The sequence below is a fragment of the Pecten maximus genome, chromosome 1, assembly GCF_902652985.1.
Source record: "Pecten maximus chromosome 1, xPecMax1.1, whole genome shotgun sequence".
Classification (NCBI taxonomy): domain Eukaryota; kingdom Metazoa; phylum Mollusca; class Bivalvia; order Pectinida; family Pectinidae; genus Pecten; species Pecten maximus.
In genome coordinates, this window is record NC_047015.1 from 37,834,602 (window position 1) to 37,847,996 (window position 13,395).

Here is a 13,395-nt window from a genome sequence, read left to right on the forward strand (position 1 = left end):
TATTTGGGCCTCACATCAGGATGATATCCTTAAGAAGCATCATCTATCCAAGTCTCTACTTTTGTTCCTGGGTTTATTATTTAGTTATGAAACAGGAAAGGAAAAATGTAATAACCAGATCGGAACCAAATTCTTAAGACGAATGCTCTCAACCATTTGAGCTACCCGACCACCAGCATATCACCAGTCCAGTTCTGCTACATTCCTCCCTCCTTCAACATAGTCTTCGACCCCTAAGACACACGGGAGACCCAATACTCCCTCCATAGGTATTTAGTTTTAATTGACCCTTTTTGCCCCATCCATCAGCCCATAGGGGTCAGTCAGGGCCAACATGTGTATACCATAAAGCTGTCATCCTATGCTGATAATGTTAACATAAGTTAGAAAGAATTCCAATTGAAATCAAACAAATTATAGTCAAAAATGTGATTTTCCTATATAAACTATAGTAAAATTTACCCCCTCCCAAGGGGTAAATTGTAAAGCACCTCAAGACCCTCCTATCTAGGAAGAGTATTTGATTCTACCTTATTTGGGTCTTGAGAAGAAGATTTTTGAAATTTCAGTCAATTGGCCATTTTTTGTGCGCCCATCAGCACCAAAGGGTCGGTCAGGGCCAACATGTGCATACCATCAAACTGCCATCCCAAGCTGATAATGTTAACAAAGTTATATATTGTGCCATAAATCTTTCATCTCTTCTCTTGTTCCTGACTCCAAGAGTCTTAAAATTGATTACTGCTAAAAATTAACAGCCTGTATCAAGATCGTGAGTCTTCCACTGAGGTGGCAACCCTGAACAGAAGAGATATACTTTAAAAAATGTTTGTATTCCCCTTTCAAACAGATTTTACTTCATTAGTAAATGGAATTTGGGTAGATACTCTACAAGAATAATGCCATATTAGGACCCAGTTATTCAGTCAAGATCTTTACTGATTTTCTGTTTAATCCAAGAGTGTCACTAATAGGTCATGATGCAAGGCTATAGTTTTTGTTCTGTTGGTACCTATTTCTTCCAACTTGTCGGTAAACGGTACTTACAGGAAAATTTCCAAGCTCAAAACCATATGGTACCATAGTACCTATATTCTAGAATGCTCTCAAGACTATTGTCAGCATTGATGTTATGGGCTATTCGAGACAAATACACATACCACAAGAGTACTCATAAATGAAGAAATTCTACCGATAGATGGACTTAAAGATATGAAGTTAACTACATTTTGTACATGTTGTACTGTTTGAATCAAATTAACTCCTTTTGAAAGCCCCCATTTGACAGACCAGAAATACTCCAGTCAAGTTATTTTACTGGAATAGCTCTGGTATACCAGTAATCTAATGTAGATCAATTAATTTATGTTTTGACCTACTGAAAACAAATTTATGGTAAACATGTTCTACTATTCAACTATGTGAAAAACAATCTACCTGATCTTTGCCTTTTCCATAGTACCACTGATCTGTTTTCTCTTTGAGGCATTTGTTTTGTTTGTAAACATAAATACGAAAGGGTGTCTCAACCATCTAGCTTCACAAGTGATGTCCATGGTCTATTAGAATATTTTTTTCATTAGGGCTCCTTGTCTGTGCATGAAATTTGTTTTTAGCTCATTCTCTCTAGTCTTCAAATTATTTCTACACACAATCACCATCATTCATTATTTTGATGAAAAATGCTGTGCAAACAAATTTTCTACACTGACATTTGCTCAAATGAAATGCCTTAACACACAATGCAACAAAATACCAAAACAAATTCAGTTAAGATGTATCTTTTATTTTATGTATTCTCGGTTGACTAAACTTGTTAATAAAAAAAACTGTATGGCAACTTTTAGTACATTCAACAAAGCAGGAAAACTTCACCTTGTCAAATCCATAAATATTTCTAATAGTTATCTTGAGGTTTATGGTTTACTTTTTTTGTCACATACATCTCACATTTTGTTTAATGTTAAAGCACATATTTGTAAGTTTGCACCACCACACACTAACAGATCATCACAAACAATCAATTCAAAACTAGTATTCATCACTCTTATGGAATTTTGATAATCTGATAATGTACACATTTCACTTTCTTTCCAAGACACATGCATATCCACGTTCACACACATTCAATCGTATCCTCTTTACAACTTCAAATAATGAAGGTGAAGAAGACATCAATTCATTTAAAATTGAAGAGTATTGGAGTGATCTCTCCCCTTCCTGAAGGTAAATCTTTTCACCTTCATTTTAAAAAAGAAAAAAAAACCCAGAAAAAACAAATCTTCAAATAAAATATTAAGTAACATCCTCCCTATAGAATATCCCGTTCCCCCACCCTGACGATATACTCATAATCAGCAATATTGAGGCCAAGTAAAAAATTTTCAACCCAGCTGCCTCCCACAATAATCACATTTTAAAGGTACCTGGATATCAATGACGAAATAAAACAAGACATTTTAAAGAAGACAGTAATGCTTAAAGGTGATTTACAACTCGTCTCTGGGAGCCTCATCATCCTCTTCCTCCTCTTCCTCTTCTTCCTCATCATCCTCCTCCTCATCAAGATCACCATTACCTTCTTTTCCACCACTCTCCAGAAATTTGGACAGGGCTTCTAATGTTCTCTCACCATTGTAGTCGATAATCTATTAACAGAAATTGTTCTGGTAAAGTCCTAGTTTCCACTAATATCAATGAAAGGGGATCATGATAGTGATAAGAACCAGATATTTGGTATCAAAACAATCGCTGCAAACTCTCTTGCATATTTTTTCTGAGGAATATTCCAAATTTACATAGGAGGAAGTATCCAACTCCTGAAATACTCAAATATCTGGTTTTGCCAAAATTTAACATAAGCATATACGAGGGGAAAATATAAAATCCTGAATTCAGTATACTGATCGACTTCACCCATGGATTTATAAGATATATAATGAAATAAATAGGGTCTTTAATAACACACTTTTTTGGTGCCAAAATTGTGTTGTAACTAACTTTTTTATTTTCTTGAATGACAATATTCTGATTTGTGAGTAGGAGCAACAATAACAATACAGATACACAAAATAGTCCTCACCTCCTCACTATTTTTTGGGAAGAATTTGAGAGTAGGGAAGCTCTGGACTTTCACATCAGAAATCTCATTGGCTGTGGAATCCATTTTGGCAATAACGACATCAGCATTTTCCTTGAATTTTTCTCCAAGTTCATTCCAAATGGGAACAAGCTGCTTGCAATGTCCACACCAAGGAGCATCTGGAAACATAAGAATAATACTGTCATATACACATTTTCTGTGTTCAAATATCAATAATTTTGCTACATTATTAATCCTGCATTTCCCTGATTAAAAACATCTAAATCAGAAATTGGTTGATTAGTAATGAGCAAGTCAAATTTGCCAACTGAAAAGTCTGCAATTAAAATTTCTAAAAATGTTTGTTTCCATAGCATTGGTAAAACTGTCCCTGAGGTTGGGTGTTTCTGAACATAAAAAGTAGCACGTTTTACAGCTTCCTATTACAAAAATCACTTGCCCACTTTAATTTACTTCTCTACTTTCCAGAGAAAATATAATAACCATGATATTATAATCAAGCCAGCAATTATATGCCCCTTGAAACAGAAGTTGAGGCCATTACAATTGCAAGATCTATGACTAATTGTAGAAAGATGAACATGGAAATAACATTATACAAAAATTATGTAATAACTGATATCAATTATATCAAATTTGATGATTATTAATTGATATAGATGTCGATACATTTGTATTATGTCATCAAAATCATGGAACGATGTCGCAGCATCTTTCTACCTTCACCTTTTAATACATCAGAAATGATATTAAACTGGAGTCATCAGAATCTATTGTAATGTTTAATTGATGTACTCCATAAATGCTACAAAAAATGGAGTTGTTTGAACACTTACAAAACTCAACAAATACATCCTTGGATTTGTCACGGGCTACTTCATCAAAATTCTTTCCTACAAGGACTTTAACTTCTTCTGCGTCCCAGTCTTTGGGAACATCCTCAGACATAAGATGGGGTTTCAGAGTACCATCCAAAAATGCCTGTACAAATTTAGTGACAGCTTCTGTACCAAGATCATCAGTTTCTGGCTTAAATTTGCTCATGTCCTCTCCAAGGTTGATCAGACGAACAGATGGACATTCTTCTTCCTTCAGCCCAAAGAATTCGAGGATTCTGCTGTTTTCTTGATCTCCAATATCAAGGAAGATGAAAAGAACCTGCAACCGAATATGTTTTAGTGAAAATTATTTTAGGTTCGAATGGTGAACATATGCAGAATGAATTAACCTTCATCTTTTCTTTTCCATCTGACAGAAAAGACATTTTTACACTTTATTTTCAAGTAAAACATATTCTGTATTTTCACATTCTGTATTTTCACAGCAGTATTATCAAACTTCACAATTCCTCACCTGTCCCTTGAATCCCTTTGCAGCAGCTTTGAATCCTTCAATAGTGCTTTCAAAATTATCTGCAGATTTTTTGATGAACAGAAGAATGTGGTTCTTGATTTCTCCTCCAAATATTTTCTGTGCACTCTGTTTAAATAAAATCATAAAATAAGAATATATGTACTTGGTGAGAACAAAAACATGTATTATCATAACAACAACAAAAATACTGATAAAGTATCAAATCATACCCATCCAACAAATCTCAATACAATCATATGCTTTATAATAGAATTTCACTGAAACAGTTAATTGAAACGGTGTCGTTTTGAATTGTTCATGGTCATCACACGAAAAGCATCATGCTTTCTGGTGTGGGTGGGTTGATTGATGGAGCTTAACATCCACACCATGTCAGAGGTCATATGTGGATGGTGTCATGATTGCATGATATTATTTTGTGTACAATAGACGATACATGTGTTATTTCAAGGTTTAGACTATATAATAATATACCACGACCAGCATGCCATATCAAAGACATTTACCTTTTAGTACTGTAATTATCAATGTTATTTGTAATCATTTATTGTAAATACCACACTTTTATATACTTTAACTATTCCCTATATGAAACAATAAAAATACAGCAGTTGAATCCTATCAAGCTAAATACATACCTCCTGTGTAAATTCTACAACCAATGGGAGTTTGTTTCCAGCAACAAATGATTTGACTGCCTCAACAGTAACTTCTCCTTCAAGGTCATTACGTCCTTCATCAAACTGAAACATAGAATGTCACATAACATTTAAATTCTGTGAGATATATCTGTACATACAAAAATATACATATCAAGAGTACACAAGGCCTAAAAAAAAACACCTGTGTTTCTGCTAATCCTACCAACCCTATATTGTTGTTCCTACCCTTTTTAAAGATTTTCAAGGAAGGACTAAGATTGCATGTCTAATATCTATATAACCTTAGTAAAACTATTTGAAAAATAAAAGAATTTCCCTACCTATCTGCTGTATTTTCTTCTGGCATGTTAGCAGAAACACATGCAGTATTTGTTAAACCCAATTAACTTTTTAATTTACACATGGAAGTTCATACTTTTTAAAATATCAAATCTTTTGCTAATATGAAGTGTCCATTATTATGAAGTGCCAATTATTAGTAACTTCTTCTAAGGCTCTTTTAAACCCTGAATAAAATGTGGAACAATTTGTGAAATAATGTAAATACACAAACAAGACTGTGATTACCTTCTTGAATAAGACAACTCCGTCTTTTTCCACTTTGTACTCTGCGAAGACATCAGCATTAGATGTAATTCCGAGAGGAACATCATCAATGGTCTTTGCTGCTTTTTCATAGTTCTTGGCATCATCAGATTCTAGATCCTGAAAATACAAAGTTAAATGTGTAGGTAATATTTTAAAAATAAGTAGTAAGCATGAAGTGTTTACACATGCACAGAGAACCATTCAGAAGGACAGAGTATGAATTCTTTACAAATCTGGTATAACAGGCGGGGCTTTTTCTCCCCGATTTAGGATGGGGACTTTTTGTCTCATTCTGGGAAGAAAATCCATAAATTGAGAAAAAAATTCACGAGTTAACTGCAAATTTAGGTAATCTGACTTGAATAGGAAATAATTTCAATTGGGAATAGGGCCCATGGACAGCCACAAAAAAATGTTTAATCTTACAAATGGTTAGTATTCATGCTCCATGCATATTTTTAATTACTCAATTAACCTTTAGACTAACCTTTAGACTGTATCATTATTTTCTTGGTCTGTACATCTTTATCTTTAACAAGTTACAATTGATAAGGTAAGTTGTTACAGTACTAAACAAGACTCTTAATCAGATAGCCAATGATTACTTGTTGGGTGAATACACAAACTAAAACAAAAGCTGTGCAAGGCTTCACTTGCTAGCAGTTCAACAAAGTATTACCTTGAAGAATCCAATGACAACCACTTCATCAGATTCAGCAAATTTCTTTGCAGCATCAACATCATCAAGGGTTGTGCATGGCGGGCCAGTCTTCTTCTTCAACCAGTTAACAATTTCAGGGGACTGTCTGCCACCTAAATATCAATAAGATGAATATAATATACATTCTCAAACCCTTCTTTTAAATTCACTGCCCAAGTGTCATGTCAGTGCTACTATTTCAAATTTCCTATTACCGGTACTCTTTTCTCTGGCTTCAATGACTGTCTGCTCAACTTACTGGATTTGGTCAAAGAATTTTTTTTAAGTAAAGTAATAACCATTATGCTTTATGCTACCAATCATGATACTTGTTAACACTGTTCTTGAATACATCATTGGGCATATTTTCAAAATGTTTGAACTCCATTAACAGCCCACAACCTTTAACTGTATATGAATACAGTAGACTTATTGATAAATAAATGTATGGAAAATCTCATGTTGGGGAAATTCTCCAAGAACAAATGTCCTGCTAAGTTCATATGAGTGTTGTGATTCATCTAATAGAGGATCCCTAGTGGATACAGAGCCCTTTACAAAACATTGTAAATAAACAAATAAAAATGAGAGTAACTTTCGAAGCCAGGTTCCAACTGGTAAATTCTGCTTTTTTCTGTAGCTGGTGACCAATATGTTTTTGCTTTAGGCAGGCTGCCATCAGGGTACAGCTAACATGGTGTACAATACATGTAATTAGGCATGGCAATAGATAAATATAACTGATATACTAATTGGAACCTGACTTCGGAAGTTGCTCCTCTTCTGGATTTATTTAATTGGTAAATAGAAACACAGCATGTTTCATACAAGTATTCTCCCCCACTCCTAAATAACTTTGGTATATAAATAGCAAAGGGTGACTGTGTATAGTAGGATAGGCCCTTATATAATTAATCACAAGAGGTACTTGCTTGAATTGCAAATACTGAAATACAACGTACAGTATAATAATATTTCAGGTTACTTGTATGCAAAGTAATAACAATTGATACACAGCAGGACCTTAGTTCTGAATTTGAACAGAGTTGTGTGCAGTAAACAGTCTGATTGAACATCCTTAAACTTATATTATTCATATATTATATACAAAAAAAGCCAATACCATTGTATTCACTGGGTTCACCACCGACGAAAAACTTCAGTGTGGGATATCCTCGAACACTAAATTTCTCGGCCAAGCCACTTTCCTGAGTGGCATCAACTTTGCCAAGTTTGACGTTTGACTCGGATTCCTTCAACGCTGTAGCTGCCTTAGCATATTCTGGTGCCAAAGCTTTGCAGTGACCACACCAAGGTGCATCTGTAAAAACAAAAACAATACAAGTAAGAATTGCATGTTAAGTACTTGTGTAAAGATAGTTTTTAACAGGACAGAGTTGTTTCAATTTAAGAAATTGTTGATCATACTTATTTTACCCTCTATGACTTAATTACATTTAAGAATCGCATCAATAGAATAACATTTCTTTCTACTGCAATATTCACAGAACTATGCTGATGCTCTACGTGTAAATTAGCTGCAATTTCTTGCACATGGTCATCATTAATTTATGACAGCACATGAGTCTCAGATTTTATCCGTGTTAAAATCAAATGCGTGTGCTTTTGTCAAGGCGTAAAATGTGAAGATTGGACAGAACATGTGTACTAGCTCAGGCTAGCATGAATTGTCTTTTGATCTAGTAGTAGAATGTCCGATAGGAGAGCAAGATGTTGCTAGATTGAACCCTTGGAATTGATTTTTTTTGTATAACTCCTTGTATACTCTAGATTATCTCAACTTGCTTATCCATATAACCTAGTTGAGTTGGACAAGTGGTTCCAAGTGATTACAGCTGAGACAAGCTGAGGCAGTCTTTCTCATATGTACATGTGTATCCTTCTTCACTGATGTCTGTGTGCACGTGTGACTTACCCACGTATGCGTATGTTACCAGGTATGTTTATAATGGTTCGTGTTAGCACTTGGAGTGACCCGACTGATTTTTAGTAAGTACAATATGGTGCCATGACCCATGACGGAACTACCAATCATTCGATAATAATATATTTGAGCAAGATTACTGGATATAAACGAGTCACACATTTACATTAAAATTCGACATAACAACATCAAGAAACATTCTGACAATAAGGTTTGCACATGAAAACTAGCAGACGACAATACAAATAGTATTTAAATCAATGCATATCGGTTAATTTCGTTAAACAATAGCAGACGTCTGCTGTTGCAATATTGAAATAAATACACTGAAACCAACAAGTTAGCATATGTCGGAAGTAACATCGATACTTACAGAATTCTACGAGAATGTATTCATAATCTTTGATGGCCTGGTCAAAGTTTTCTGTCGTTAGTACAAGTACTCCTTCTTCTTCTTTTATGTCTCCTGCTAATGCTAAGGAACTTAATAAACACAAAGATAAAATTTTAACAAACATGATGAAAAGTCAACCCAGTTTTTGGGGAGAGATCCTTCAATACGTCTTCTGTCAGTGGGTAAACGTGGCAGTAAAGACCGGTATTGTGTGCGCATGCCAGTATACAGACGGACTAACGGCGTGTTGTATTGTGATTGGCTGAAAATGAGATCATGTGATTTGACAAATTTTCCCTGGATCCAAAAATACTTTCTTATGGATATAATTGCATTTAGAAAAAATAGTATTTTCAGTAAGCCCCCTCGGGCAAATATACGTCAACAAGCTAAAGCAAAATGAAATGTATTTTGATAGACACTAGCCTCAAAACATGTCAAATTTTAAATAGCCCTTTCTTTGTAGGCAATAAAACGGATCGACTGTCTTTCTGTCTCAGAAAGCTACAATATCCCGTTTTGTGATCTGTCTTTATAGTATACATATAATATTGATGTAGGCCTACAGTGGTCAAACGCTGATTTTAGAAGAAGCAACGCGTGCTGATTTTCCTTTGAAATCTTTAAGGGTAATAGGTCCTAGATCGGTAAATAATAAACATCTGTGATGAACGCAAATGGTCCTGTAGATACAGCATTGTAAAAATTATCTACTAGTGTGCAAATGTATTTTATCATCATAACCTCTGGCCCGATCACAGAAAAGTACCTTTCGCGCCATTTTATATGTCTCGGTTTTTAACTGGTATCTAATTATATAAATGGACATGATGTGTGGCCTTGATCGTGAGTTCGAGGCCCGGTCTGGGCACGAGTCATAAAATTATCTTCCTTCTCTTTTGTGTATATGTTATATAATCTAATCCTTCGGTTATAATTCACCATTTCCGTGCAATTGGGTATTAATTATGTCTTTTTTTTATTTGAACAGCTGCAAAATAGCATAGAACTACAAGATATGATCTAACTATAAAACAAACAAGCAAATACGTTTTTTTTTATAAAGCTGACCAAAAAAAGTCACGATAACTTTTAAAAGTCATGATAATCAGTGCATCATAATAATCCACAATTGTGTTTCACGAATGGAGTGAATATTTTGTTACATTTATTCCACTCGGAAATAACTGACAGTGTACTTTAATTACGGCTTATATAGTGACTTTATTTTACATGTATTATTTTTACACAACAAATACGATCTACACTTGGCCTACCATTCATCAATAAACCCTCCAAAGATATAAAGAGTTTCCACGAACAGAAAGTCACGGTCCCTGCCATTGAGACAAATTATTATACTATATATACGACCAGTACATGCAGTTTATCCAAGTCTGTGGTTAAACTTTATGTTTCACTACAAGTATAATTTTTCGCTCTAACGTGTTAAACTTGATACCTTATACACGTAAGAGATTTTTACAAAAGTGGCTATATTTTCCCGTTAAAATATACACTTTATCATCACTTTGGTGTAAATGGACTAGTCTGGCCGATTGCTAATAGCTTGACTAGACTCTATAGCAGAACTTGTGGCCTGTGGCATGATATTTTGACAGCTCATTTAAATTTAGGCTCGCCGTCAATGATGTCATAATATTGTATTTTATTCTCTTTTATCAAACTGGCTGCATTAATACTCCGTTTTTCACGATTTTAACAATATGCATCGCCATAAATGTAAAAAAAAAAATGTGTTAATTGATAACTGGTGTTTTAAGTTTCGGTTAAAACTTTCGATGTACGTCGGATTTATAACCCATTAATCAATACGGCATGTGTCGTTTATAGAGATGTATCAATCATAACAGCTGATCTTGTACACGTGTCGCTCTGCTAGGCCTGGTTAGTATACACTGTACACAACACCCGCCCCCAGTAATGGGCTTTTCTTTTCCATGTAGTTTTTAGAACTAAGTATATATATAATACCTATATAATATACATCCAAATGTAGGTGTTGCGTATTATTAATTCAAATGTGAAACATATAAGTATAAGTTGGCTGAGATCAAAGTGCTATGATTACTAGTTCACCTGTTACCAGTCAGTGCTACCTCCTGTGACACTGTAAATCAATTTAGACTTGTAAACGTGTTACCTGCCTCACAGGTGAGAGTTCCTGGTTAAAACCTGTTATATTAGATTACGATTCAGATATGTTTATAAAAGTGTCACGTATTGATTCATTGTATACATAAAATACAAGCATCATTTCATTAAAAACGTTAAAATGCATCAACACCCAGCCATATTTGGCTTATGAGACACTACTACAGTAAAATCTAAATTAATATTAAGACTTATTGATAAAAAGTTTTGTCTTCTTTGGTACATATCAAACAATATTAGAATATATTAGAACGCGGGTATGGATTGCAGTGAGAGGGGAGGGGATGGCGGGGATAGAGGTTGTCACTGATTTAGAATTACTGCTCAAAGGATATGAATATCTGCCAGTAGATGTAAACACACACATTTTCAGAAGTGTTCTAATCATTTAAAATCCAGCCAAAGATTTCTGTAATATGATATGATATACATCTTTTTGAATTATTTGTAAAAAAAAAAATGGTATTCATTGTTATAACATTATGCTATTTCTCATTATATTTATTGTGTATTGTGGAGAAGGTCTAAGTAATGTTGTAATAACATGTGAGTAATCCTTTATGCTTTTGAAGCAAATAAATATGTTTCAATAAAAAAAATAAAAAAGAAGTGATATTAACAACGTTATAATTTTACAATTGTTTAGATAAGTAGACTTGACACAAATAATGATATTTTTTATGTATATTTATAATAATACTATAATCGAGATAAACGGTTATCATAATAGAAATTCTATGTCATCAAAATAAAGGAAGGGGTTTGGTTAGAAAATGTTTTTTTTTTTTTGTAAAAGTGTAGGAAAACCATGTAAAATAAGTCATTGGCATAGTGAACATGTTTACCATGAAAAATGTTATTTACCCAAAGTTAAAGGTGACATTTCTCCACTGACAAGTGACCTGATGAAATGTAACACCCACAGGGACTTGACACGAATTTCCTACGGTCCATGTGTATCTGTATCAGTTAGTACTGTACATATCATATGGACCGTGAATTGGCAGTTTGTGCCAAGTCCCTGTTGTAACGCATATTTCAGAAGCTAGCATTTGGATTATTTTGTTTAACGTCCAGTTAACAGTCAGGGTCGACTCATTTAAGGACGTGCCTGGGTTTTGGAGGTGGAGGAAAGCCAGAGTTCCCAGAGAAATAAAAAACGACCAACGGTCAATACCAGGCAAATGATCAAAGAGTACATCTTAACTGCTACCATTCGCTACCACAATGACGGAATATTTGTTGAAGCATAGTCCCGTATAATGAGAATCCAACTGAGTCCCTGGTTACAGTCTATGAGAGTTTGGACCAATTCTTGTGTGTATTGACTATAATAGATTAACATTAAAATGGCACCCTATGATCTATTTAAACGGGTGTAACAAAACACACTAAAACTGGATATTACAGAGTCAAAGACAAGTGTTTAAACTCAGTACAGTTAGGCGACTGGACAGCAACTACAAGTGACACGAACTGAACATCCCTATCAGAAATACATTTCGGTAAAGGTCCCCACCATAAAGGCTAGCTGCATCCACACCTGTATCTGACGCACGTCTGATGTAGTACTAGCTGACCACAGCTGTTGGAAAACTTAGAATGATATATGACCAGAGGCTTACTACTGTTGTCTAATGAGATTACAGGCGATAAGTCGAGTTGTAAACGTATACGTCCTGTTTGATGAAAGCCGCGGATTTAATTACATTTGAACAGGTGATATATAATTTGAATATATACAAATATTTACGATTAATTTCCAGAGAAATATAATTTTGAACTCATTTGACGAATCATCAGAAACTTATTTCTCTAAGACCTCGGCTGACATATTGTAAAAGTCCTATATTTAGTTCCTACATCACTCTGCCTCGAGGTACATACGATGCTAGTAAGTTTTAGGTAAGTGATCGTGGTCCACACTGATTCGTTAAGAAGACCCGACGATTCACATTGACAATACACACGTCACACAGTATTACTGGTGTTGTTCTGAGAGGCCTCAACAGGATATTCCTCAACCTATCCCTTTGTTATCATAATTAGTTACACTCTTATTTGTTTTCGCTTTTTTAACATGCACTTTGAGCACTTTAATGGTCTGACTAGTGTGTACGTGTCAATAAACGGATGTGTCACCTAACATTTCACTCAAATCATACATGTATATTTCCGTACCGTCGGTCCATACATGCATTTTGATAAAGATAATATGTACATATGTAAAAACCATCATACATATCTAATGACCGTCGGCTGAGGATACTTCTGTTTGTAATAACACGATCCCCATGTAAACTGACGTGTATTTACGAGGTCCCCATGTATAATGACGTGTATTTACGTATACGTGGTCCCCATGTATAGTGACGTGTATTTACGTGGTCCCCGTGTATACTGACGTGTATTTACGTGGTCCCCGTGTATACTGACGTGTATTTACGTGGTCCC

General features: G+C 34.7%; 1 protein-coding gene across 1 annotated transcript; it reads right to left on the reverse strand.

Moving 5' to 3' along the window:
• Positions 1–1,769: 1,769 nt before the first annotated feature.
• LOC117332609 (protein disulfide-isomerase-like) lies at positions 1,770–8,988 on the reverse strand. Its single transcript, XM_033891590.1, has 9 exons — positions 8,746–8,988; positions 7,551–7,748; positions 6,407–6,540; positions 5,707–5,844; positions 5,116–5,220; positions 4,457–4,582; positions 3,940–4,261; positions 3,083–3,261; positions 1,770–2,648 (listed from the first exon to the last, which is right to left on the reverse strand). Exons 1-9 carry the CDS (start codon positions 8,888–8,890, stop codon positions 2,490–2,492), a joined length of 1,506 nt encoding a protein of 501 aa, XP_033747481.1. The 5' UTR covers positions 8,891–8,988; the 3' UTR covers positions 1,770–2,489.
• Positions 8,989–13,395: the final 4,407 nt, after the last annotated feature.